This window comes from Bombus affinis, chromosome 10 (assembly GCF_024516045.1).
Source record: "Bombus affinis isolate iyBomAffi1 chromosome 10, iyBomAffi1.2, whole genome shotgun sequence".
In the NCBI taxonomy this organism is placed as follows: domain Eukaryota; kingdom Metazoa; phylum Arthropoda; class Insecta; order Hymenoptera; family Apidae; genus Bombus; species Bombus affinis.
Window position 1 is genome coordinate 7,700,028 of NC_066353.1, and position 27,257 is coordinate 7,727,284.

The 27,257-nt window shown below is 36.0% G+C and overlaps 1 protein-coding gene across 4 annotated transcripts; it reads left to right on the forward strand.

The window, feature by feature from the left end:
• Nucleotides 1-1,880: 1,880 nt before the first annotated feature.
• On the forward strand, nt 1,881-25,956 carry LOC126921168 (calcium uptake protein 3, mitochondrial). 4 transcript variants are annotated; one of them, XM_050732477.1, is made up of 12 exons: nt 1,881-2,110; nt 16,296-16,431; nt 16,953-17,063; nt 20,663-20,710; nt 20,809-20,891; nt 21,769-21,831; nt 22,439-22,540; nt 23,306-23,434; nt 23,764-23,987; nt 24,291-24,448; nt 24,528-24,685; nt 25,343-25,956. In XM_050732477.1, exons 1-12 carry the CDS (start codon nt 1,904-1,906, stop codon nt 25,409-25,411), a joined length of 1,488 nt encoding a protein of 495 aa, XP_050588434.1. In that variant the 5' UTR covers nt 1,881-1,903; the 3' UTR covers nt 25,412-25,956. The 4 variants fall into 4 exon arrangements, with proteins under 4 accessions (XP_050588434.1, XP_050588436.1, XP_050588435.1 ...); XM_050732479.1 differs by lacking the exon at nt 22,439-22,540; XM_050732478.1 differs by lacking the exon at nt 21,769-21,831.
• The last annotated feature ends 1,301 nt before the right edge of the window (nt 25,957-27,257 follow it).

Consider the following 27,257-nt stretch of genomic DNA (forward strand, 5'->3'; position numbering starts at 1 on the left):
TTCAAATAATTATAAAATGTAACATTAATATTTATGCTACATTTTATATAACAACCTGCTTTCCCAACCAGCTCTATATTAAAGAAGAAAGTACATTATAATACCTACGCGAGCACGTAATAGACAACTTTAGAACACACCTCAACTTCGAAATAGGTTCAACTTCACCAAGCATACGTGCGTGTATTTCATACCATGAAAATGTATTGTACGTAGCAAGAAACGTATTCATCGTTTAGAAATAAAGCTATTATTCTCTTGCCAAGTGTGTTCGTCTTTTATAGAAGCAGTCGTTAAACCAAAGTATAAATCAATAGAGCTTAAATAAAGTTTAAGTTCGTTATCGACTTATCGCGGACGACTTCGTCTTTTCAGAAACAAGAAGGAGAAAAGATCGTGGAAGACCGTCTCGACTGCACGTTCTAGCGATGGAGTATATTTATAAGTAATAATGCAGTCACGAAGAAGAAAGCTAGTAACCTCGGTTAATAAACTATTATACCAGGGTAACCGGTAGTAAGAGTACGAGTACATTAGCCCGCATAATTTTAGCACTCGCTAGCGCTTCAACGTAACTCTTTGCCCGTTGCGTCATAGCATATCGTGGGTGAAGATGGCACCGTTTCGTTACATAACGTCCTTCGAATGCTATCTTTGCTTTATACGCTAACTCTATTTTCGTCCTACAAATTTCATGCCGTCCAGCGACTACTATTAGTCTACTATTAGACTACTATTTCCCCTATCTACTCTCTTGTACTTCGTAAGAATGCGATCACCGAGCCAGCAACGTTGCAAAATCAACGCGTTCATATTGCGACCTGTTGCGACGATCCAGAGATGCGTACATCCGATTCGGAAAATTATAAGAGCATGAGTTAATAAGAACGCGATTATCGTAGAGAGAATGAAGTTTGGAGATAGTAATAAGTATAAGAGTATTGTAAAATTAGAGAAATTAGTAATCTTATAATTAGACTGTGGATTTTTATACGAGTTCATACATTTATGAACACATTTTAAAAAATGTAACATAGAAGTTCGTTTCACGCTCTAAGCGTTATAACGAGTACTTTGAACATTTCATATATTCTTACGTATTTTGTAAATTTCGTATTTTTAGCCAAATTTAAGTTTCTCATAAATGCATAAATATCCATTGCTTGCCTATAACGATGAAGGCGTATTAATATCTAAATATGGATTCAAGAAACCCAAAAGTGCTTTATGTCATTGTTGAAGTAATATTACATTAAATCTTAGCTGTATATTTTCTGCTTTTCCAATTCTAATCCGAATATTGTTTGATTAATTTGTAATAACATATATCCGGATTAATTATTTGTTGCTATAATTATTATTAGCGGTTTTATATAATTTTATCAACGGTATAAACATCTGTATTCAAAATTCATCGTCATTAAATTCGTGGTCATTAATTAATTTGATTGCGATATCTCTTTCCGGTTTCTCCGGTAATTAGAGCAGAACGGCGCAAATGTACTTTAAAGATAAACTCGTCCTTGCTATTGTATTTTTTAACAAAGTGCTAAATCTAAAACTCAAAAGTGTAAATAGTATTGTTTATAGTACTATTAATAATGATAGAATGTCATTACAAACAATAGGATTTTCCGATACTTTCTATGCAAGTAAAAGCGATATGATATAATAGTAGAATTTTATTATCCTGATACAAAATTGACTAATCCGTTAAGTTTCAAATTTTGTTAGATATTATAAGCCGTATTAAAGAAATTGCATTATTTAATAATCAAATATTCAGGAATATTGAAGAAATTTTTTAACATCAGGAAAAACATTTTGAATTTCGTAATGCGCGCAACTGAATTTGCCGACAGGGTCACAGCGCATGCGCGCGTTCTTGACTTCTGCATAGAACATGGCGAGCGTAGTGAGGTTGTCACGACGAGTATCATCGTTCGTACGACATTCTTGTGGTGTCACACGTTCTTACAATTCGTGGCATAGTAACAGTGAAGTGAAGAGATGGGGTCTCAACACCGGATTGTTTGCAACAGTTTCTATTACTCTTTATTGCGGTTACAGATATTTCCGATCAGACGCGGTACACGCCAAGGTTCGAAAGGTTTGTAAATACACATTTTCGTTTTATTATTTTGTACAATTAATAATATACGCCTCTTTAAACGATGCACGCGTTGTTCGAAATACAAAAGTTGTCAATTTAAATAGCGAAAGTAATGTGGAAAGAAATTTGTTTATAGGAATAGATAATGTTTTTGAACTTGACTTCAATATATTACTTCTAGATACTCCTAGATGATTGTTTTGACACTGACATCAAATAAAATAGATTCACTTTGATTGAATTTTATTGTGTGATTGATAAGATCCTTGACCGGAAGAAATATTACGCAAGGCGTTACTGACATTTGAGGTTATAGCCGTCACAGGTTATAGGTTAGAATTCGTTTCTGTTTATAATGAAGCGAACTATACAAATATCGTTTGTACGATCCGATGTTCGATTTATTTACTTAACATGTTGCTTTTTACGGTATCTTAAAGATATTGTAATTTAATACACATACATATGTAAATTCTTGTAAATAGTGAGTATAGATTAGTAGAAACGATGATATAAAAATCTGAAAAAACTAGAATAGCAATATATGTTCGTATGTAGATACGTATTATGCAAAAGTGGGTGGAGGAAGAAAACTTTATTTGAATAAATTTTTTTATACGAATATTTTATATGATTTTGGAAATATTTACAGAAACCTATATTTACTGTATTTTGATAAATAGAATTTTAATAAAGTTGTTTTTAACATGTTCTATTTCTAATGAAAGGAATACAGGAGATGTTATTTACGAATAAATAAATTTGAGTAAAGATCTTTATAGCAGATATAGAAGTTTCTGTATCTCTAATAAAGAAAAATTGCGCTAGTTAGAAATTCATATATAATTTCCTTAACATACGTACTTTCTTATATTTCGACTATAATTGAAGAGATTATACGAGTTATATCGACGATTTACATAAATACTCGATAGTTTGGAAAATATTAAATAGGTTCGTATATGCAGATAGTGTTATTTCAAAAAAGTTGAGTACATATTAAATACAGCTGTAACTACAAGAAGAGGCATGTTTAATGTCAAAAAATGCCAGAATTAGCACTTGACATGACATTGACATCCGAATTGCCACTAATATTACTTTTTCATATCGCTATTCAATGTTTTATCGTATTTACTGTTCAATTAGTATATAATCTTAGCGTTCACAAGAAACTTCTAGTCGATACTTTTCCGCGCGTAAAAGCAAAAACGCGATCGACACAACTTGATAGCACTAAGTAGTCAAACACGTTTTTAGAACTCTATAGAAGTCTAGTGGTAACGGCCTACATTTTATAATCTTCTATTTTCAATTTCATTTTTTATTATTAATTTAATAATTAATTTAATATTATTATTATTATGATTCATTTCATGGATATATGCAAGATCTTTAACCAGCATGTACAGCAACGTATTTTCTGTTCCTCTTAAATTCATTGTAGTAGAGCTTTACTTTTGCCGAAAACATACAAATAAATTTTATTATCCAAGTCCACCGCTTAATGAGACAAATACCGTTTGCGATTATAAATGCAAATCTAGCGATCATACGAGTCTCCGATTAATTTAACGCTATTCGAAACCCTAGGTAACCCAGTATAGATGCAAAGTTCAAAACCTGAGCGGAACAACGACCAAGATCTCGCGATCTACAAGACAACCCGTTTACGCGTCGATGTAACACATTTCCCGCCGCATGTTCTCTCGTGGACATGGATCGTCCTTCGGTCTAGCAGAACAAGTGCGAATCTTGGGAAGATCTGTGCTCGATCCGTGGTTGCACACTCACAAATCACGGACCCGAACAAGCGTCCTGCGAACGCCACAGACTGGCAGCCGTTATCGCTCCAATCGTCCAAGATTCGACCGCGTCGTTTATCCTCGATCCTGGTTGCGACTGTTTGCAGCATCGCGATACAACGATCGATAGATATGCTATCTGGTGATAATCCAGAACATGGCTCCGGCAGACGCGAGAAACCAACGCGCGAACGGTATCATCGAACCGAATGATGATAATACTTGGACAGCTCGTCATGAAACCGTTAACAGCTCTATCTCTCTCTCTTGCTTCCCTCTCTCTCTCTATATATATATATATCGCGTGTTACGCGAGTTATTTTCACAATTTTGCAACTTTCCAAACAACCTAACAGTACGAAAGATACTTTGGATATTTCGTACATTTCTGCACATTACATACGTTCTGTATATTTGTGCTCGTTTAAATTTCCCATAGAAGCATAAATATTCACATGCCATCATCAAAAACATTATGTGTGTTTACGACCAACGACTAAATAGATTTATGAGCTATCTAGTTGCCCGCCAGTATCCAATCGCAACAACGTTGCATCGTTCGTCTACATCGAATCTAAGAACTCAATTTGTGGCTTAAATAACGATCTATGTAGCTACGTATACCGCTAGCGATCTATTTGATGTTCGTTTTCCATCTGGTTCGATTAGCCAACGGTGATTCGACGATAATACGCGGCTACCACATACGATTTATACGGTTTCGAGGAACTCGTCCGGAATTAAGAGTCAATACGGGCGTAAATCATGATTTTCGAACGATAAAGCTTCGCAAGCTGTCGAACGTGTATCGCGAAACACACCTGGAACTCGCGATTATTCGCGAACCTTGCTATGCTATGTACGTCTCCCTTCCTATCCCTCTACCCTCCAGCTATCTCGATACGATTATGCTTCTTGCTGCTGGCAGGGAATTGATTATTAAAAGATAGGATGAATAATGAGAAGCAAGATAGAGTCGGTCGGATGAGGTACAATTTGTTAAGAGGTCGATTACTGAGTCAAAACCAATTACCAAGTTTTTGAAACACGAAAAGGAAGATTTTAATGCGGCCTGCTGTTTCTTGTTAATACAACACGATTAAAAAGAGGTAACGGTGGATGCTTCGTTTCTAGTTTTTTTTTTTTTTTTTTTTTTTTTGTTTTATCCATTTTCTTTTGTTATCTATTTGTTTGAGACAAGTGTAGGGTAGATGATGAAGCGTAGGGTTGAGAGATACGCATACGATCAAATTGATTTATAGGTACGTGGAATATTCTTTGGAAAGTTTAATATTAGTCCTTGTCGAGAAAGGGAAGATTATTGAAACTATATTAGTTATCAATAATGATAACGTCAATAATATCGGAATTTATATAAATAACAGATCGGTGAATATGAAATATCGTTTCTTAGATATTTGAATTTATCAATAATCTCTTATCGTTAATGTTAAAATAGAAGAAACCTACTTAATCGCGAATTGGAATTAATGATTACCGATTAACTATTAAAATTCCTCAGTGAAATTAATACTTATGCGTCGTATCAGACTTGGTATCAATTAGCTTTGATTGTTAATGGTTAATTAAATTAAATTTCAATTAATACCTGACAATCTATGATCGACGATCAACGATTAATATTTCTACACACCTAATACGACTAATCGCGATAAATATTTATAATTATCGATTATTAACTAATTCGATCGGTATTCACCATTGATTCCACTACTTTCCTACATAAATAGTTTTAATAAGTAACTTAATACACTACGAATCAGTAGAACTAATAATAGCAAAGCTGATATCTTCCTAAATCTGTTAACAGTTGCTCGATGTTGAAAAGATTTGTCGCTGAGACTGCCGCGTCAAGTTACGGTAAATCTGTAAACGCGCACTAGAATTGCGTTACAATAACGCAAACTTCTGCGTAAACGCAGAAACAAGTCCGCATAGCAAGTCCGCGTAAGAACAAGTACTTATGGCGTATTTTCGCTGGAAACTACATCAGATCGAACTGAACTCCTATAGACGCGTTATCTTCTTGTTCTTGGTCGAACGAGCGACATCGAAGAATAGTCGTAAATAGAAGCTTAAACCCCATAAAGAGAAATTCCGCGAGATCTGTGCTGATATGGTCATATAATTGGAATTCGTTTATCAGATGGACCATTATGAGCCTTCGCGTTGTAATGGATACCCGAGTATTTGCTCGCGAAGGTGAACCTGATTTTCTCGCGAGCTCGCGTGACGTAATCTCTTAATTTTGATATCATACCGTATTTTGCCAATCGTATATCTGCATTGATTATTACCAGTCCCATTCCGTAAAATTATCTCAAGTGCTGTTAATTAAAAATAAGATTCACACAGAAGTACGATACTAATTCACGAGACGCCAAGAGGTGTTGATAAGCGAGCTACGTTCCTTAAAGGATTTGTAAGTGAGTTGAACGCAGTATCGAACTATTCACATCCGATGACACTCGTACAAATATGCACGTAAATAATAACGTAGAAGAGAACGAAATTTGATACGTCCTTCGAAAGAATTATACAACATTTAGGAACACATAGGAATTATACGACATTTTTCCAATCGGCAATTGCTAAAAACTAATTTTCTCGAATTTTATACGCGTGAATACTATAACCGAAGCTCCTCAGATTGGATGTATTACCAAATGATAAAATTGTTCGAACGAGCGTTCCGTTTAGATCGGACGACGTATAAAGAATATTTTAAGTTTAAACGTTGGAAAATTTACGACATGAACGTAACGGGATAAATTCGATAGAAATGAAAAAATTGAAGAAACTGGTGCAATGATTAAAATAACCGTGGAAGAAAATGGACGAATAAATTGGATAGAAATGATTTAAACAGGCGCGTAAAAATTTTGTTGGAAGGTAATTTTCTAACGCGGATTTTAGAGTGCATTAAAGACACATTCGTTAAAAGGTGAATGTTGATATTGGCTTTTCAGCGTGAAACCATAAAATTATGATCGTAAAGATATAAACGCATTGATTTCTCACGGGCGAGGCTGTAATAAAGGCAATCTCATCGCAGACCGTTTAAGAATCTCAAGATATTTCACGTTCCACTTTCTATCCCGTGTATCAGATAAAAAATATAATTTTCTCGGATAAGAAATGTTGATTAATAGCGGTAGTTAGCCATTAATATTTCGTAAGGAGACGTGTAATTTTATAAACGTTAGATTTATAGAGTTTAAACATGAACCGAAACTGCGCGTACTCTTGGAACTGTGTCTTTGCGATCGATTAAACTAACTTAAACCTTGCTAGGATTAGAATCGTTTGGACCACCGGTCGACTTTACGCGCCTATAAATCTAAGTTCATTAGTTTACTAGGCGTGATTCAGTGAACCGCGAACCGTTTTACGAGACATCGATGCTGATCAAAGATTTCTCTTGGGCCCTTTTTCACCCAAGTATCTTTAAATGATCCGATGAAATGTAGTTTCGATCGTGCGTAGTTTAGATCGTTATATAAATAGCTGTAATAACATAAATAGCTCGGTTTGTTATATAAATAACTGTAGTAAAATAAATAGCTTTAAATTATTTCGAGAAAGAAAGTTGACTTAGCAAGTGGTAAGCAAACAAATAATTCAGGCTACCGCCAAACATCGTTTAATTCTAATTCATACTTCTATAATAAGTTATGCTTATTAGCACGCTTTCTAACATTCTCTATATTTCAATTTTCCAAATACATATATAATATAATATGCATATACGTGTATAGAAATCTAGCGATTATTAGAAATTCGAATGCGAAGAAAAACGTAGAAATATATTACGATATGTAAGAATATATATTATATATTAATATGCGAGATAAAATACTCGTTACGACGCTTAACGCGCGATATAAACCTCCATTCAGGTTTTATTTCTCCGAATATGTTTCTCAAAGTATACATCTGATAATGATCATTATCGCGATCTTATCCTTTTGGATTCTTCGGCTGCTCGAGCAAATCATCGATAGCACAAATCCTCGCCTCGCCTCGTCGTAAATATTCGTATCACATTCGTTGGAAAATGAAAACACCGTCACCGCCGAGAAGCAAATCAGTTTAACCGTATCAAATTGATAGGTATAGAGATATGCAATCATTATCGTCATTAACTACTATGTACTCGATACTCGTAGCAAAAAGTAGATAGTAAAATCGCCGGGGTAAAGGCGTAGGATTGGACAATGAAATTTTCATATCTAAACATGCGTATGCAAATACGCAGCGAGAAGAAGATACTGGTTGGACGCTGGTCTGTTATCTGATTTCAATTTCCTGCTGCAATCTCGGCGCCATGCCACCGTGCTTCGCCGTAAGATCCGTAATCACCGTTGCATTATGCACCGAGACGAGCCGCGCACGTTGCTGCATCGATGGTAGGCAGGTGTTTGCCATCCACGTGGTTTGCGATCGGTCGCGTATACTTTCCTTTTCAACGTCCGCGCCAACGTTTGACCGTAGATATTGCCGGCCACCCTAGTTGTTGCGTGACATTCTCGAGACGAAGAGAACGATACGAGACTCGAGAGGCGTCGAGTATTCCGCTGTCCACTTTAGTTGCCGGAACTTTATCGACAGGCTTTTCGATGCCAACACTCATCGACCTGTCAATCGGTTTTTGTCGCTACTAACGACGTATCCGCGTTCGAACGAGTTGGTCGAGACTTTAGCCAAGAGCGGTGGTTGTCGTCTTTGTCTCTTCGTCTGAAAAGAAACTAGAAGAGTTAACTAGAGTTAAGGAAGAGTTAACCTAGTTTCGAAAGGTATCTTAATTCGCCATTACGATCTATACGAACTACATCGAACCTCGAATGCCTTGTAAACAGCAATTAAGAACATAGACGTAATAACTCTGAATAAAAGGTGTCACGAGAAACGCCATTACTGAAATAACGTAAATTGAAATGATATAAATAAGGTGAACGAAGAAACAAAAGCTGAAAATACCAAAATTAAGGAATAAAATTGCGTGAAAATTTGAGAACACTTTGCACGCTGATACGCGTGTCCTAGCTTCTGGCCAATAGCGAAGACGCGTTTCAAGCTTGTAGAACGTACGCGGTATATAGACGCGTTGCGTCTAACCGAAAGAACCGAAAGAACCGAATGCGTGATCTACATTGTAGACGCTCTTACAGGAAATGCTGCCTTAGGCGATTCGCACAAAATTGTTGCTGCAAAATAGCGATTCTGGTCGCGTGTTCCTCCTTTATTGAAAACTATAACAACCGAGGAAGGCGAACGGTGAAGCGGAGATGAGGTCAACCGATGAAGAAGGGGCAAGGGTGAGGATAAAGAGGGGATCGTTTACGGGTGCAGATGAAACGGGCCTTAATCACACCACACTGGCAGCAACATGTCGAAAAAAGAGGACGTGCAGGGTCCACGGAAGGGTAAAAAAAAAGGACAGTCGGATGCCTCGCACTTAGCATAATGTTCACCGCGCCTGTCATTACCCTGGGCCGCTAACATGCCAGCCTAACACCCCTTGGATCCGGTAGACACGCAAGGACGTGCCAACAGACGTTAGTTAACGCGGCATCACGCATCTACGGAGATACGAACCAACTTGGCCGGAATATTGATCGGGCTGAGCGTGATCTCAGGTTAAATTAACACCGCGTCTCGTTCTGGTAGCGGCGTCGGCGTAATCATCGTTCAACGCCCGAACAAGACGGACGTTATATTTGATTCCAGGAAAACGCGAAGAACCGGTTGCCTCGGTGAAAAATTGGGTTAATAACAGTGATAGGCGATACCACTGTGTACATAGCTAATTTGAAGCTCCCCCGTGGTCGCGGATCCATTGCTTTAAGATTCGAGCGATCGATGTTCTTCTTGTTGTGCTTGCTTCTTCGCTTCCTGACAACCGTTGCCGTTGCTCGTTAGGTCGGTGGACAAGGTGGACAATTATAAACTCGAGTAAAAACATTTATAAATTAGAATGTTCTTTCGTGCATGTTTACGCCAAACGATCTAGGAAAATTAGTGCGCGCGAAAGCCTGTAAATATCGATGTGTACCTCGTTACCGGGTATCGTTTGGTTTCTTGCTGCCTCTCTTTGCGCTGGCGGATCTAATCTCGTAACTTTCATCTCTGGGATAAGCGGCAGGGTTTAGAGTAAATGGGATCGGTAATCGATGATTTACGAGATGTTATTTTTCTCTTTCCGCAGACTTCGATTAGTTTTTTACTCGTGCCGCTATTTTTGTAATAAAAACCAAAGATGATTCCAAGATGACCCAACGAACTTGTCTATAATACATCGGTGTAAGATAGAAATTCGATTCTTTGCGTGCTTTTATTAAATTGAAATCGCGCCTTAGATTTATTACGCTCGAATACTAGAATCACGTGGTTTTCGACGGATGTATTAAACGTACATTTAAGTAGAAACTATTTCTTTTTTTTTTTTTTGTCGATCAACTACAATTAACATCAATTGCTTCTTTTACGGAGGTTCTAGATATTTAACCATTATAGTTATATAATACACGTCTTGTACAACATTTTTATATGACACGTAATCATCCACATACGACAGACAAATACAAAATGGTCCATCGTTTCGCTTATCTGCTGCGAGGAAAGATCGAATTCGTTACTTAAATTTGAAAATATTAAGATTTCGTACGTTATACGAAAGATCGTATAAGATTGATACGATTATCACGATCGCGCTATTACGATCATCGTTAGTACAGTTTGAAACAAATCTAAGAATTTAAGTACATGGAAGTTGTAAGATTGTCTATTGAAAAAGTCGTAAATTGAAACGTCAATTATCCATTAGTATCTTATTATTTTTTACTTAATCCGCTGCTATTTCCTGTAAGATAGCGTTGTGCGTTTATAATTCTAATTATTAATTCTAAGGAAATTCAGTTACGACTTAATTGATTAGGAATCTAATGGAACGGCGCTTCTAAGAAATAAAATACGCGACTACATTCAAATTCTCGAAATTTTGATTTACTACGAGCGTAATTCGCTTTTCAGCCCGCCGTATAACGCAAGATCTCCTATTTATCCTACGCACTGGCCCGCGAATTTAACCTTTAAGATAGTTGTAACTAACGAATACGCGTGTACAAATTTATTATTACAACCGAACAATACCGCGATTCCATAGATTCCGATAAATCGCCAGCAGATAAGATCACGATCGGCAGACTCACTTTCACATGGTGACCCACGGAATAAAATCTAGTGAAATTCAAACGCGCGTCGAAGAATCGACTGGAACAAGACACGACAAGAAGATAGATGTTTCGTTTTTCAAACGGTTGTTGGTGGGGCCGAATAAAAACAGACGAAGAATTTCATTTACCTGGCCACGTTACAACAGACCCAATTTCCAAAACGACATGGTACTACGGTGGTCCCTGGCCTCTGGTTCATTCGGTAGCAATTTGTACAAAGGGACACCGGCACCTTCGGTGCTTTTCGGCCTCTTCTCTAACGAGAAGATTAGACCTAACGGCGTTTGGTATCCCATAAATCGGCGGTGCCGCGCGCATTAACCACGGAAAAGAAAAGGAGGCGATTTATGGGTGTGTTGTAGCGTAAATTCGTTCTCGCGGAAATATCTTTCCCCCATGATTTCAGCTTCCTCCGTCGCTCGTGTATTCCTGAACGAGGAATTGTGAGATCGTGTCCCTGGATACGGTGGAGCAAAGGTTATTTCGTAAGAATTTTCGAGCTCTACCGACGACTTCGTCCCATCATTGACCTTGACCAGGGATTAACACGCTTTAAAGTTACGAATTTAGAAACACTCGTGCGCGCGAAGACGCCGACTTTTCGTCTTTCGGTCGATGGTCGTGGAAAACGCGAACATCGGAGATCAAATAAAATAGAGATATAATCGTATTTAAATCGTACCTTGACTTTCTACCGGAAACCTATTTTCAGATCCTTTTACGCTCCGAATACTTTTCCAACCGATCTGAAAAGTGTCTCGTTATTTGCTTTTAGAATCAAACATCTATGCGTTTTTAGCTAAATTTTCAATTGCAAAAATACGCGTACAAACATGTATATGATGTCGTGCGTGTTACAGTATTTTGATATAACGTAATCGAAAACTCTTGGATCTCTTGAGACGATAGCGCGACGCCTTGCTAACACTTTAGAGATGCGCGAAAAATTTCAACTATTTTCTACTATTCTTCCTTGTACAACTTTCGTCTTTTCAAAGCGGTGTTGCTAATTAGGAATTTCAAGGATCAATTAGTGCCATTTATAGAACAATCGCAAAGGGTACCGTGCTGTTGGTTGGATTTCCTTGAAAAGTTATCGTAGCGGTAGATACCAGCTGTCTCGAGGAAGTAAACTTTAGTTGCGTAATGGTTTTTGAAGTTTAACGGTTTATAGACAGCGCGATGGTTCTTGAAGCAGTAAGAGGTTTATGGAAACATGTTAAACGTCAGAAAATATTAGCATTCTCAACAGCGCCTTACGATTCGCTGAGAGCAACCCAAACCAATATTTGCAGTTTTAGTGGAAAACTTACATCACTATATAGTTGAATATGTCAATATTTTTCCATGCTTACAATCAGAATTAACGAACGAGATCGCACGTGTGTATCTATCTCTAGCGTTTAATCGAGTCATCCCCTGTGCGTAACAATGATTCAGATATGCCTAGAATATTTCAGTCGTGTGAACAAATAGCATAAAAAGATTACGATATGATACAACGGTGTGCAAATACTTTTTCCAACCACTGTATCGTTTCTGACTTTGTTTCAAATTTGATCGTCATAATCGCGTCACAGAACCGATGATGTTTCGTATAGCTGACGTAATATATTCGCGAAAGGTGTCTACGAACGTTCGAATACTTCCGTGAGCCAACGTATTTCAAAGCCATCGAAATCGAAGGTTGTTATTAAGAAGAAAAAAAGAAATAGAAACCGCATATCTTTCAGACACTTGCATACAAACTCTAAAAGGAACGACTAAATGGACACAGAGATATGCATTTTCTTTTATTGTTTATTTGCTGAAATTGCCATCGATAACCGCACTATTATACACGTACGCTGGCTATAACTATAAATCTCGTTGGGCGAAACAGTAAAAATTAATACACGCATTTCGTACGGAACGTATAATCGTTACTTTCCCTGGGTCGCGTAATTATACGAATAATTATAAGCGGGATACCGGACACGTTGCAATAAAATGATTTTATTGAAAATACGATTATCAGATTTACATACATATAGGAAAACGAGCGCTACTCACGAACCAGACATAACAGACGGCTGAATTAACGATGCCATTTTTATTTCTATAAATTCACACTTAATGGGTGTGCCTTTTAGCCAAAAAAAAAAGAAAAAAAAAATTAGAAAAATAAACCGCTTGCATGTACGCATGAATCTTCGAGTTACTTCGCCAGATAATCTCGATCGGTAACGGGAAGCTACTATCACGAGTACGAACCATTGTAAAAACGATTTGTCGCAGAAAAAGAGGCTGATTTACGGTCAGACCGAGATTCACGCTTATGGAAATGCAACGAAAAACGAGAGCGTCGGCCAAACATCCTTCAAGCAGCTCGCCTATAAATAAGCCAAGGATCCGTTTCATGCGGATAATGACAAACGTGTGATGTAACGATATCGATACGAACCAAGGTACCGTGTTGATATTCTGCTTTTAAATCGCAGAGGAACGTGTTCGCAGAACGGTACGTGCGGTAAACTATATCGTGCGCGGTATAGTTTAAGATGCAACGACGAATCGAATGTTCTTTGAATAGAAACGAATAACGATATATTAGAACGCGCATAGTCAACACGTAACAACGTAAATTACAAAGAATAATACACCCAATTTCTTACTATTACGCTCGTAATTCCTAAGCAACGAATAACTTATACGTCCAAAAGACGCTGTTTAACTCTTGTACGACTGGTGCAATCAAAAGGAAAAGAAAGAAAAGGTTGTAGAGATTGAATGGATGCTGACAATAACTCATAATCAGTTGTCCTGAAACTTGACTCTTGGAACGGGGCGCCGCGTCGCCGGGTCGCCACGTTCCAGCAATTTCGCGTCTACAGAATGAACGATTCAATCTGCACCGGTGAGATCGCAAATTCACGTCGTTACACGAGAATTGTGTGCATAACCTTTAAGGCTTAACTGCAGCTTACGTCGCGAAATACGCATATTGCCTGAACGTAGGTAAGCAGATAGCTGGGAGGAGAGTAACCGGCCACTAAGTGGGCGTACAGGCTCCCACGAAGCGAGCCAACAAAAGGGCCTCGCCCTTTTAGAAATTCGACAATCTTTCATAGTCGTGTTCCAACCGCGTATCGATAGTTTGTTAACCTCTAGCGGCTCTCGCAAGCAACAATGGAATCGTGCTGAAGCGGAGACCCATTTGCGGTCCCCGGCATATTGGAATTTGCTACGTGTAGCTAGAAAACGAAGTACGGTATTTATGGGTAAAATCGCACTCTGTTTCAATATGGTATTGTACAGCGTGGAATTTCTTTTTTTCGAAGAAGAATATTTAAGAATATGGATTTCGGCACGATGATATACTTGGCAGGATGGTAGTTGGCTTATTTTATTTGTAAATATTTCGTCTCTGATGATACATTTATACGAATATCAAAATAATTCTGATATTTTAGAGTCGAAATTTATTCATTTTATTTGTAAACAAAAGACGCTTAAAAATAAATACTTGGATAATTATCGTATTTTCTATTGCACGTGGTATGCGTGCAAACGTTCAATTGTAATTTGGAATTAGACGTAGATACTTTTATTTTGTATGTAATTTGACGATTTGTAAGGCTATCGAATAATAGTGTATTATGCAAATAAATTCAGAATCGGTGTGGGCGTTAGATGATCTTTTCTCTGAAGCAATATTGTCGTATGACACGAGGATCGCAACGTATTTCATACATATTTTAAGATTAGAACTGCCTTCTTGTATCCATAGAGTTAAGTCTATAATCTTTAAGCTGTCCAAGTAACGTTTGCAATATCAAAGCTATTAATCTGAACAAAGAAGTATTGCATAGATTACATGTAGCTATACTGTAGACAATTGATTTATGTGCAATAAGTGATGCAATAAACTTGCGAATTTCGGTTTTTTATTAAACGATACACGATTTAAGGATATTCTAAATTATACAATTACCTATTTCTGTAAGCAGTAAACTATCGCTTCAAAGATAGCGGGCTGAAATGAAAAATGCTTATACAGCGTAAGTGTTGAATTCTATCGATGTTTTATATATACATATATTGCACAATCAGTTTAATCGCGGTATGTCTTGCGCATTCGTCCTAAGCCTGATATTAAACGTTTCAAGAAATGCGGTAGAAAGAAATTCTTTCATTCCGATTACATACCGATCAATCTTCTAATCGTACAGTTATTTTGAAAGCAAAACCAGGACGTAAACGATCCTTTTAGAATCAACGAGTATTTTTACAATTACAATTGCAAAGTAACAGGAATGACGATAGATTTTTGGGACAGATTCAGTAAGCAAACTCCTGTATTAATTCTTTTTAAATAAATAGTTGCCAAAAATGTTGTTTCTTCCTAAATATAATAGGAATAACCTAAAAATGGAAATTATTCTTATTAGAGGAGATTCTAATTTTAGTTATTGTGTGTCGCATTACCGCGGTGCAGTGAAGTAAGAACTCGAATTGATATTTGTATATTTAACGTTCAAGTACCTATCGTACTGTATGAGCAAGGTTCGATTGAATTGTGCGATTTTATAAACGATTTTATGATTTAATAAATTAAAATAAATCGATTGAAATTTTATGAAATCAATGAACTGTCAAATATTATATACACGCGTGTATGCATAAATAGAAAGATATCGTAAATAGAGACCATTACGCCGAATGCTAAAGAAGAGAGCTTAATGACACTCGCGAGCTAGAACCTATGAATAGGTCCTTTCGAACAAGGTCGCCGATATGGCGCAAAGATTTAACACGAAAATATATGTGTGCCCGTGTGCATTGAAAAATTATATTCGTATAAATAAATATAAAATTTGATGCTCGTATAAAAGACGTATAAACAGCGCCAGATGGTATTAAATTATAGAAATGGAAAAATAAAAGCAAAAATTCGACGCACACAAGTCGATGGCCTTTTTTCCACTTGCGACTAGTCGCGCAACTTGCCAAGTAAGTAGTCGCGGTAGCACGAATGGAAATTGTGTCATATTCGACAATACATTTTGTAGTCGCAAGTGAGGCAAGGAGGCCAAAGATCGTAAATCGATGTTTATTTTTCTTTTTTATTCTGTCACGCAGAAGGAGGACGAGAAGGTAGTAAAGTTGACGATGAGGGAACAAAGATTTATAAAATTTGCATCGGTGGAATATGACGGGCAACTGTATATGACACCTCAAGATTTCCTCGACAGTGTCGTTGAACCTGAACCCAGACGTGAGTATTAAATAAATTCGCAAAGGCTATAAGCGATAACTTGCGATAATCGATAAGTTGCTAGATCGGAAACGAACTGCTGAAAAATAACTCGTTATAGATCTAATACTCGTGATGATCTAACGTTTGTTCGAAATTAAATGTTTAAATAATCAAAATACTACTTTATACATGTTGTAGGTACGTGTATACTATCTTTTTAACAAGATAAAGGCTAATTATTTCTCTTTGATTTCAATAAATTTAGATTCGCTTAGAGAATCGAACATAGAAATTGCAGAACTCCGAAAATAAAAAATTCATCGACCTTCCATCTCGATACTTTTACTTCGCTACGTATGTCGCTCTACGGTCTACGAATAGAACAAACATTCTAAGCGTCTGAATTTATACGTCGTTGGTACGTTTCTGTCACGGTTCTTTAATGCACTTTAGTCTTGCGCAAACTGGCAACGACAGTGCGGTGAAATCGCGGCGCCTTGATCGATAATATAAATAAATAAATTTCGGTGATATTTCAGCAAGGCTGAAGAGACGCGTGTTAACTGACAAGGAGCTGGATGTGATGAGAAACAGCATCCCTTCGCTACGTCATGGAAATCCACATATGTTCAGAAACCTCCGGGACAAAGGTGAGCAGTCGAAAAATACCGCTTCTGATTTTTACACTTGCTTAGAGGGAAAGAAATTTTAACGACGTTAGTTTGTGTACAGAACCGGGCGACGAACGTGTCTTTCGAACCTCGAGACTGTTTCTCAAGCGTGGAAATATTTCTAGAGAATAGAAACATTCGTATATGCGCGACCGAATGTATTTTAACTTGCAGTAAATGTTAAATTCATTCAAATTTATATACTTTTTTTGTTTCTTAAAAGACATTACGGATCTATCGTCTATTTTCAAAAGGTTTTTGTATTTTCAAACTTACCAGATCGTAGGTACTCATTCTTCGACTATTCCATATTAAGATACTTCTTCTCGTTGTCAGCCTGCAAAAAATTTTTTGTCAGCAAAAAAATCGAGATATCGTATTTTTCCAAATGGTATTGACTTATTATGCGATAGACGGGAAAATACGATATCATTATCGATAATATTGCGTCAGAGAGGAAAGGTCAATTGCGCGATTTCACATTTAATCGACTCGATTAGTTGTTAGTTGCAGGTCGCGTGGAAAAATCACGAAGAAATTGAAAATTTGACAGGAACGATTTAGATTGGATGCGTTCCGTGTGAAAAATTTCAAAGTTGCTCTCTCGCAAGGTTCTCGAGTTTCGTGGCTCGAAGATCGGTACAGCAATTAATCCCGCCACCCTTGCGGCTTGCGACGATCGAAATAACAGGGCTGCGTCGCGTCGTTAACGAGTCCCTGGTGCAGCTGGTTCGAGCCTCTTCCTGCCTTTTTGTGCGTTCACCGCACGTTTGTCGCGCTAATGGAAATGCAAATAATCACGTATGGAGCCAGTTTCACACTTCTCTCTAATAAACGAGTTCCCTCGCTCTCTGTGTATCCCACTTTCTCTTTTTTCTTCCATACCATCGCGATGCGATGGTTGCTCACGTGTTACCAACACGGTGTTAGTAAGCCCAGAATTTTATAGGCTAATATACGAGGCCTCTGACCTAATCTGTTTCGTCGACTTATCATGGAAAACATTTATTAACGTATCACGTGTGCTATACGACATTTTTTGGAACTTTTTCGGTACTATAGGGTGGTCGTTATTTGAAAAGTTAATGTAAAACTTCGAGTTAATCAAAAATTTGAAATATGAAAGCAATCTGAAAATGTATACAGAAATTACGAGACATTTATCGCGGTCATGCATTTATTAAAATATAATATAAATAAATAAAATATAAAACATACAGCACGAATAACTGTCTTAAGCATGCTACAATTATGCTAAATACACGCTAAAGTAACGTTAATATTAAAAGTGATCGCATCGAATATCGAGGCTTACCGATATAACAAGTAATTGGTCGTTCGTTATCACTTTTGCTTCAAACTTTTCGTAAATCGTTAATTCCTTACTTTTCTATAATTTTGCCGAGCTACTTCTTTTATTATACGTACTACATTTTGTACGAGATACACAGGTGTCCTGCCGCTTCTAGATACAAATATAGATACCCATATAATGTATACAAATTTATACGAAACCGCTCGCGCCTCGTGTATTTCCCATATAATTTCATGCTAAAAAGCTTGTGAACCACTCGCGCGACGAAACTCGCTCCTCTACATCGCGTTACCAATATCGGTTCGTTCGCTGTTCGAAACCATTTCGACGCGTGACTAAACGGAATACTTTCTTATTGCGCGAACGCGCACCAAGTATGTAGTACATCGTATCGGAATGAATCGTGGAATTTTATGAATGAAGTGGCGCAAAAGTAGTATACACGAAGCGTGTGTGGCGCTAAGCAGCGAAGAAACGTATACTCTTTTTCTGCTCATAGACAACGAGTTGTGAAACCGTATGAATGAAGATACAATGCGAAAGTTGCTTACGCAACTACGAGTCTGACTTTTAAGGCACCTTATTTACTTCGTAGAAACGTGGTTTCGAGGAAACGAGTGGCGAAGTTTAACCGTATGATACGTGCGAACAGTAACTAAGAGATAATGCCGATAATAAATATGTAAGAAACGTTATCGAGCGTACGTAAACGGGTTTGGGATTACGTGAAAAATAGCAAAGTAATATTTTTCGTTGTCTATTCAAATGAAAGTAGAGAATAGAAATTTGACAGGGAATCTATTAATCTAAATGGAGGTTACGTTGCAAAGGCAAACGGTTTATAGAGTGTTTATTTTTTTGGTCTGTCTGCATAAGAAATTTACATAATTCACCGTTATCGAATCGCATGAAAAGCATAAATTCTGGGAAAAGAAGATACGCATCAACGGAGCAATTTTATCGAATAAACGGTTCGAAAAGTTTCTTCAAACATCGATAGCCACCGAAAAATTCTTCTTTCGAGAATCGACGATCATTTCCAGGAAAAGATCAATTTCACCAAACGGAATTTCTCTTTCTAGAACAATGCAACGAGAAAGACACTGCGCCGTAAGCGTCAGCTTTTATTTAGAGTTTTTCTGATGTTCGCCGACTTTACTCGCCGAATAGCTTCATTCGTGGAGGACTTTTAATCGGAAATTTCCAATTCAACGACGATAAAAAGAGAAATGGATCGTGAACGTCGAGCGTGAGGAGCTTTGGCGTCGACCGTTTCCTTCCACTCACTTTCTTCATTTTCCGCTTCGTAAACTTTCCCCCGGTTTTCGTAGTCGTGAAAACGTTTTATGGAGTGCTTATGGCACATAAAATCGATTCCACGATCGTTCGGCACAAAGCTGAAAACACGCTTCGAGGATGATGTGTTCTGTCTGACTGGAAGATCAAAATTTAACTTTGGAAGTAGTATTTCTCGCTGCGAGACGTTAAAAGCCTGAGTTATTTGGCGTTTCTTTAAACCAAGAAAAGGGATGTTCCGAGGAATGCCTAGAACGTTATGGGGCGTATCTAATGCCGTTCACAGCTACCTCTTCTCCACCATGGTTTAGGACAACCTGTTACGCTTAGATTACGAGTTAACGCGATTATCGTGGAAATTAGTACGGCACTTTATCGTCGTGTCGTGTCGCCGTAAACAAAACGAAGAGACCCGGCCGTCCGCGCGCGATACATCATTTTCCCATAAATGGATTTATTCTTAAATGGGTATGAATCTCGCTTGGGGGCCCAGCTTCTTTCCGATAGACCAGACCGACTTGTTTCGCCTCGTATAACGTTCGAACGATTTAACGATCGAAAAATCATTTTAACCGAATGAGATTCGAACGTGGAGATTAGCTAATGACTGAGAATCAATTAGACCGGGGATTAGGATTTTTGTGTAATGATTAATGACTGATTGTTAGTGGATGCTAGTTGTGTATGGTGTGTTTTCGAGTAGATTTTCTATGATTGATTATTTTATGGAAATTTTATCGTTGAAATTAAATAAATCATATATAAATATCGACTATAGGAATTATACATGAAAGCTACAGATATTTGATAAAGTTTTCAAAGAGATAACGCGATACCTAAACTATCGGAACTTTCCTTTATTGAAATATTACGTTTGAAGTTTGCTGTCACGCCTAGTATCATCTTATAATAATAATTTACGATACGTATGTACACGTAATAATAATTCTTTGCTTTGTTCTCGTAGGAATTATATCTTACACGGAGTATCTCTTCCTCTTATCGATTCTAATCAGTAAGTATCGTCGTACAATTTTTAATAACATACGTATTTTTCACGAATTTTCATTATTCTGTATTTTCAATAAGACGTAACAAAGATTCTTATTGCAGAACCTACGTCGGGTTTCCGAATCGCGTTCAATATGTTCGATACGGATGGAAACGAACGTGTGGATAAAACCGAATTTCTCGTGGTAAGATAATTCTTTGCCAAGTTGCACATTTCTTGCGTGAGTCTGCTATATAAGTTATCACGATTTCTTATCGCTTTTGTACTTGTCCTATAAAAATGTTTCAAATTTGATTTGATTAAATATTTTTCGCTAGAGATAAAATTTCAGTTTTTAATAAAGCAAGCTAAATTTAAAGTCAGTTAAAAAGTGTACGTTTCAGAGTAAGCTTTTTAAGTTACGCGTTTCTTTCAGTATGTCTCTGCGATATTTCCAGTGCAATTTTCCGATAAACACATAATTCACGATTCACGGACAGACATAAAATTCGCATAATAACTTGTACATAAATTAAATCAACGTGACACGATGTACGATCGACGTTTGCTCCTTTTACTTGTACAACATTAAACCAATATTAGATCGAAGCAGAGATTTTGAAAGAAAGCAATAAGAAAATTGCGTAGACGGAATTTTTGAAAATTGTAAATGATCGATACAGATAGAGATCAGAAACGTTTTAATTTTCTATTACAAGTACATAGGCAGCAACAAATACGATAATTATATAGAATGAAAGATTTATTCTAAATTTCTAATTCATCTTGAAATTACGATTTTATATTTTTCGCTAAATCGGATAAACGTACGAAACAGAAAATAAGAAAGCAAGATAAATATATCGAATGCTATATGTAGATTTAATGATTTAACATGTTCGATTTAAGCATACAACGAAGAGAAACTCGCAGCAATCCGATCAATGATCTCGTTACGAAAATAAATTGCGGGTTCTCAGAAACGAAGAAAAATCACACGATCTAGAAGACGAAGAAGGTCGTAGTATGCGACCAAGAGTAGAATTTGCCAATTTGCACGGATGCGTTTGTAATTTTCACAGATTCGACGATTGCTTGGCGGTAACCTGAAGCATCGGCATCTCGACGTTGAAACAAAATGTGCAGTGAGTTTTAACATGTTGATGAAAGAGCAAATCGATCCGGTATTCGCAATCTTGATTATCATCGTGATCATTGTAATCGTAACTCGAATAGCATCCTGCGTCTTTGACATCTAACAAACCTGCTTCACAATATTATTAATTCGCTCTCCTACGGATATCTAACACTCTTTTCTAAATAACGTAAACCATAATATAATTCACGAGACAAAACTAATCGAAATAATTTCATATTTTGTTATCAGCGAACTAAAAGAAATTTTGCACTATCTATGTTTTGTTATCGGTTAATTTTGAATGTATAAGTTGAATTAATTACTAATTATTTCCATTATTGCATCATTTTTATGTTGAGTTAAGTCGATCGTCAACTAACTCCACTCCCTTCATTTCTTTTACGTATTTGTATTTGTCGTTTGTTACTAATCTCCTTTTATCGTGCTATTTTTATTTACGCTTCCATTCGTGATTCTGCTTCGTTATTTTAGTTCACGAAAAGCTTATGTATGCGTTTTTTACGTTGCTTCTTAATTCATCTTTTTTATTTTTTATACGAAACAAGTGCCTATTACAGATATATTTCAATATCTCATTTTGATGTATTTGTCAGTTGAAACGTATAATGCCACCGAGCGAAGATTTCGTTTATGAACCAAAACTTCGTAACACCCGAGAGCGCAATGACAAAAATCAGATTGTCTCGAATTCCTACGTAAGTTATTAAGTTATGCAGATGCACGTGATTATCTATTTAACTATTTTCAGAGTGAATTTAAATTTTCCTACCGGATAATAAATAAAATCCTTCTTAATATATATTTGATAATTTAACAATAAACTGAATTATGTGACGATTGTGATATGTTGAGTTCGTAACACAAAAGTTAAATAATTTAATCTTTGTTTAAAATTTAGGTTCTGTTTACGAATATGCCTACTAAAAATTACCAAGAGAGAACTTCTAAATATAAGTCGCGATACTTTGTTAATAACATTCTTCGTTAAACTTATGATAAAATCACGAAGTTTCTATTAATACAACGAGTTACTTGTATGGTCGAAACGTTGATGCGATTGACAAATAAAATTAAGAATTGGCAGCTTTATCTGCAGCATTGAAAACGTTATAATAATTAATCATTTCTTGGATGCCTAAATCTCAAAATTCAGCTACGTTCGGGTTAAATTTAATAACTAAAAAATAATAAGTTAAAAAGGCAGATAAGATAGAATGTCTTGTAGAATACTTTCATTTATGTTTGCTAAAATGTATGTTATTCTAATCGTTAAACAATTATTCCAATGTAAATTTTTGGTAAGTAAACATTGATTTCAGCTAGAACGATATAACAAAATTATATACCTACATGTGTATATAACGCTCTTCTCCCAAGGCTTTACGACGAGTTATAAAGAAGATCTTAAAAACAAGTTTTAAAAACAGAAATTTAAATATCTTTTTCTTTCATTCCTACAGATGGAAAAAGTTTTCAGCCACGCTTGGAGAGGACGTCACGGTACCGAGACCAAAGAAAAATTAGATCTTCTGAAAGAGAGGCAAACAACTCCTGAAGCAATTCAAGTTCAATATATCGACGATGACCAAGTAATATACGATATAATATTCGAAATAACTAACGATAAACACTCAAACTAAATATATCTTCATATTTTTTTCTCTTGATATTCTTCTCATTTTATATATATATATATTGTTTTAAAAACATAAGGCTTTTCGAAAGTGATCATTGTAAATCATTGTACTCTTAAAAAGTTTTTATAAAGAAATACCACTTACGAATAAGAGATGATCAAAAAGGATTTGTCGAATCTTAAAACAAAAAAACGTGGAGATAAACAAAATTAGAAAAAAGTTCGTTGTGTAAGACACTATTAGAAATTAGACACTACTGACTATGATAATATTGTTTTCAGGGCTTGCAACGACGACATGCAGTCGATACCACTCTGATGGTACACTTCTTTGGAAAAGATGGAACCAACGAGTTGAAGTACGAAGATTTCAAATGTTTCATGGAAAACCTGCAGCAAGAAGTTCTAGAGCTCGAATTTCACGAATTCAGTAAAGGCCGTGATACTATCTCCGAGATAGATTTTGCGAAAATTTTGCTACGATATACACATCTCGACACCGACGAGTACGTTTTCCTTTTCCCGATTTTGTTCTCACACGTGTTGCTTCAAATAAATAGAAGGTCGTTCGTAAAAGTGTCGTTTCTAAAATTTGATCTCGTTACACGTGCAAAAGAAAAGTTAAAAGTAACTGTGAATTTTGGAAATTCGTACAAATTTCATTTAGTAGAACTGATAAAATATAGTATCAAATGCCTAGTGTGGATTTCTTCTATTTGTACCGGTGGTTGATTCGTTTTCTTAAATTACTTCTTTAATTTTGTTACATTTTAAATGGCTAAATTTATGTATATATTCCATTGTTACAGATACGATAAATATTTGGATAGAATAATAATAAACTCGCATCTTCAGATCGGTATTACATTCGAGGAATTTTGTCGTTTTTATCAATTTTTGAACAGCCTCGACGACTTTTCAATTGCTATGCGAATGTACACTCTAGCGGATCACCCAATATCAAAAGGTTTCAAGATATATTCATTGTGAAAGAAATTTAGATATATATTATCGTTAAACGTATATTACCGCGTTTCTCTTTTCAGATGAATTCCAACGTGCTGTGAAAATTTGTACAGGCAGTGTACTTAGCGATCATATTATCGATACTGTCTTTGCACTTTTCGACGAGGATGGAGATGGCCAGTTATCCTACAAGGAATTTATAGCGATAATGAAAGATCGGCTACACAGAGGTTTCAAGGTATCGATCGAAAAACCAGTTACCTCCATTTTTAAACATACTGTACTTGGCAATAAATGCCTCACGTACATTATTCTTAACATTACTCTAAGTAAAATGAAATGCAAACTTTGTTGACAACGTAAAAGACAATTTTAAAGGCAGCGAAATAGTAGGAACATAATTCGCATGTTTATAATAAGCGAGGGGCTTGTGACAAAAAGCGACGTCAAATTTTTCTATTTTTTTAGAAAGTAACACATTCTCTGACAATAATAGTCAGAACCAAGATCCACGACACAATGAAATCGATATTATGAAAAATAATATATGCCAAATCATATTCAACTCGTCGAATGGGAATTAGCTACTCTTATAAAAACGATTACTGTTATGAGATTCACAACTTGATAATATAATTAGATACAACTGTACCGCAATATGAATATACATATGTAGATTCATTCGCGACAATTGTGTAACACGGTGAATATTTTGTTTAAAGAAATTAATATGTATCGAAGAAATATTCTTTTACTTTTCTGAAAGAAAATAAGTGAAAAGACGTAGGAGTGTCCTTCTTGTTGCAAGTCCTTTGGTTGTTAATTTCTGCAATAGTCATTGTGCTTGTAGCAATTAACAAATAACTGTTTACCTATGATTGGTTTTATTTTACAGTCTCAACAACGACATAAGCATTTGCAAGCATTCACTTCATGCGTAAAGCAAGAAATGAAATCCCGTTAAGTGACGTTAAGCGGAGGAAATGAATCTAAAAGCGAATACAGATACGAACCATTCAAGAATATCAAGTGCCACTGAAGTTTCAACGTTTTTTGAAATTCTAGTTCCATTTCGTTAATACAATACCACTGTGATAATTATTTGCCACTGACTGAAACATATTTATGACTCAGAATCTCCACTTCTATTTAGTCTTTACGTATCTTATTAAGTTTTTATATCATATATCATAAATAATCAAAATTCACTAGTCCTAACAGATAACATTTATCAAATTTCCTAAGTATTGATTTAAATCTACTACTCTGTTGTAAATGAATATTTATCTACTCTTAAACAGTGTATTTATCTTTAAATTAAAGACTCTTCGATGCAAAATCTTATGTATTTAACTTAGACTTAGGTGGACTTAGATGCACTGTTGAGTCATTTTATACGAAATAAACTACTAAATGCATTGAAATCATTATCACCATCTTTTTGTGTATAATAAAATAAAATGTATCATATAAATAACTATAATAAACAACCACCGCTCATTTTCTTAATGTACTATATTATATCTTTGCAAACTTCTATAACTCTGAATAATTAGTGCTAAAAAAATTTTGTTTCAACTACGGAACTTGATAACAGTTTCTCCAAAATATAATAATAAGAAAACTCTTTCTCTTTCTCTCCTCCCCCCCCCCCTATTTCTTACAATTCGATACTATAAAATTTATAGCTTAAATAACAGCAAATAAGCTGCACTTTCGTTTCTACATTATAAAATGCCATTCCACCCACGTGCACCGTCAATGGCCCAGTTTCTCTCTTTTTACCACAGACTACACGTAGTAATTGTTATTGTTATCACTCATCACACTGATTGCCGTCTGCTCATCTCGTGAATTGAGCCAGCGAAAAGAGGCACATGATTACTCGTTCCCTACGGCTTCACATCAAACGAACTTCATCGTGGACAATGATTCCGCAAAAGGCTTCCTAGTTTCGAAGCAACAAGCATCGTCTAAGAATGCAATTCTCAAACGCGTTTAAACGTCCTGGCTTACAACTCGAGTCGTCAAATTAATGAAATCCCTTAGATAAGCATAAACGCAAGTAGCATTTTGCATCTCTTCCTGTCTTTCGTTCGCAAAATCGAAATTAATATATCTTTTAAGCTTATCCTTTAGAAACATAAGCATCTTAAATTTCTGCAAATAAATTAAATTGTTCCCTTCGAACTTATATCTTTGTTTAACGAAATGTGTAAAAATGAATAGAATAGATTTAGATTTGTTTTAAGATGTAGAAACACTTGAATGATTGACAGAAATTTCCATTCACGATATACTATTACCATATCGCAAGATAACAAAAAACTTTAGAGATAGAAACCTGTTGCATATTACGTAGGCTACATCGTGACTTATAGGATACAACGCTATCGTTTTGCAAACTTTTTAACGTACAATTTTAAATAAAATACAATTCGGCTAAAAATTCTATGACGAACATTTGTTGTCAAATTATTTACATGGAAAATATTGGTTTAATTTACAGATAAATCACGGTAAAATTCAATTAATTAAATCTAAACGACCAAGACTAAAACCAAACTCGCGAAAGAGCTCGTATACTAAGCTGACCTTTTTAAATCTTAAACATTTATACGATAACAGAACTGTCTTAATAAATAACCATCTCGTTGCTTTACATTATGCAAAATATACAGTTTTATTAAGAGAATCCAAAATACGTCAACGAATATAAATGTTTCGCTGATAATCGGTATTTACAGTTTTGCGTGTGACTCACGGATTGAATCCTGTTTAACGGCGTAACACAGTCAACTCAATGCAAC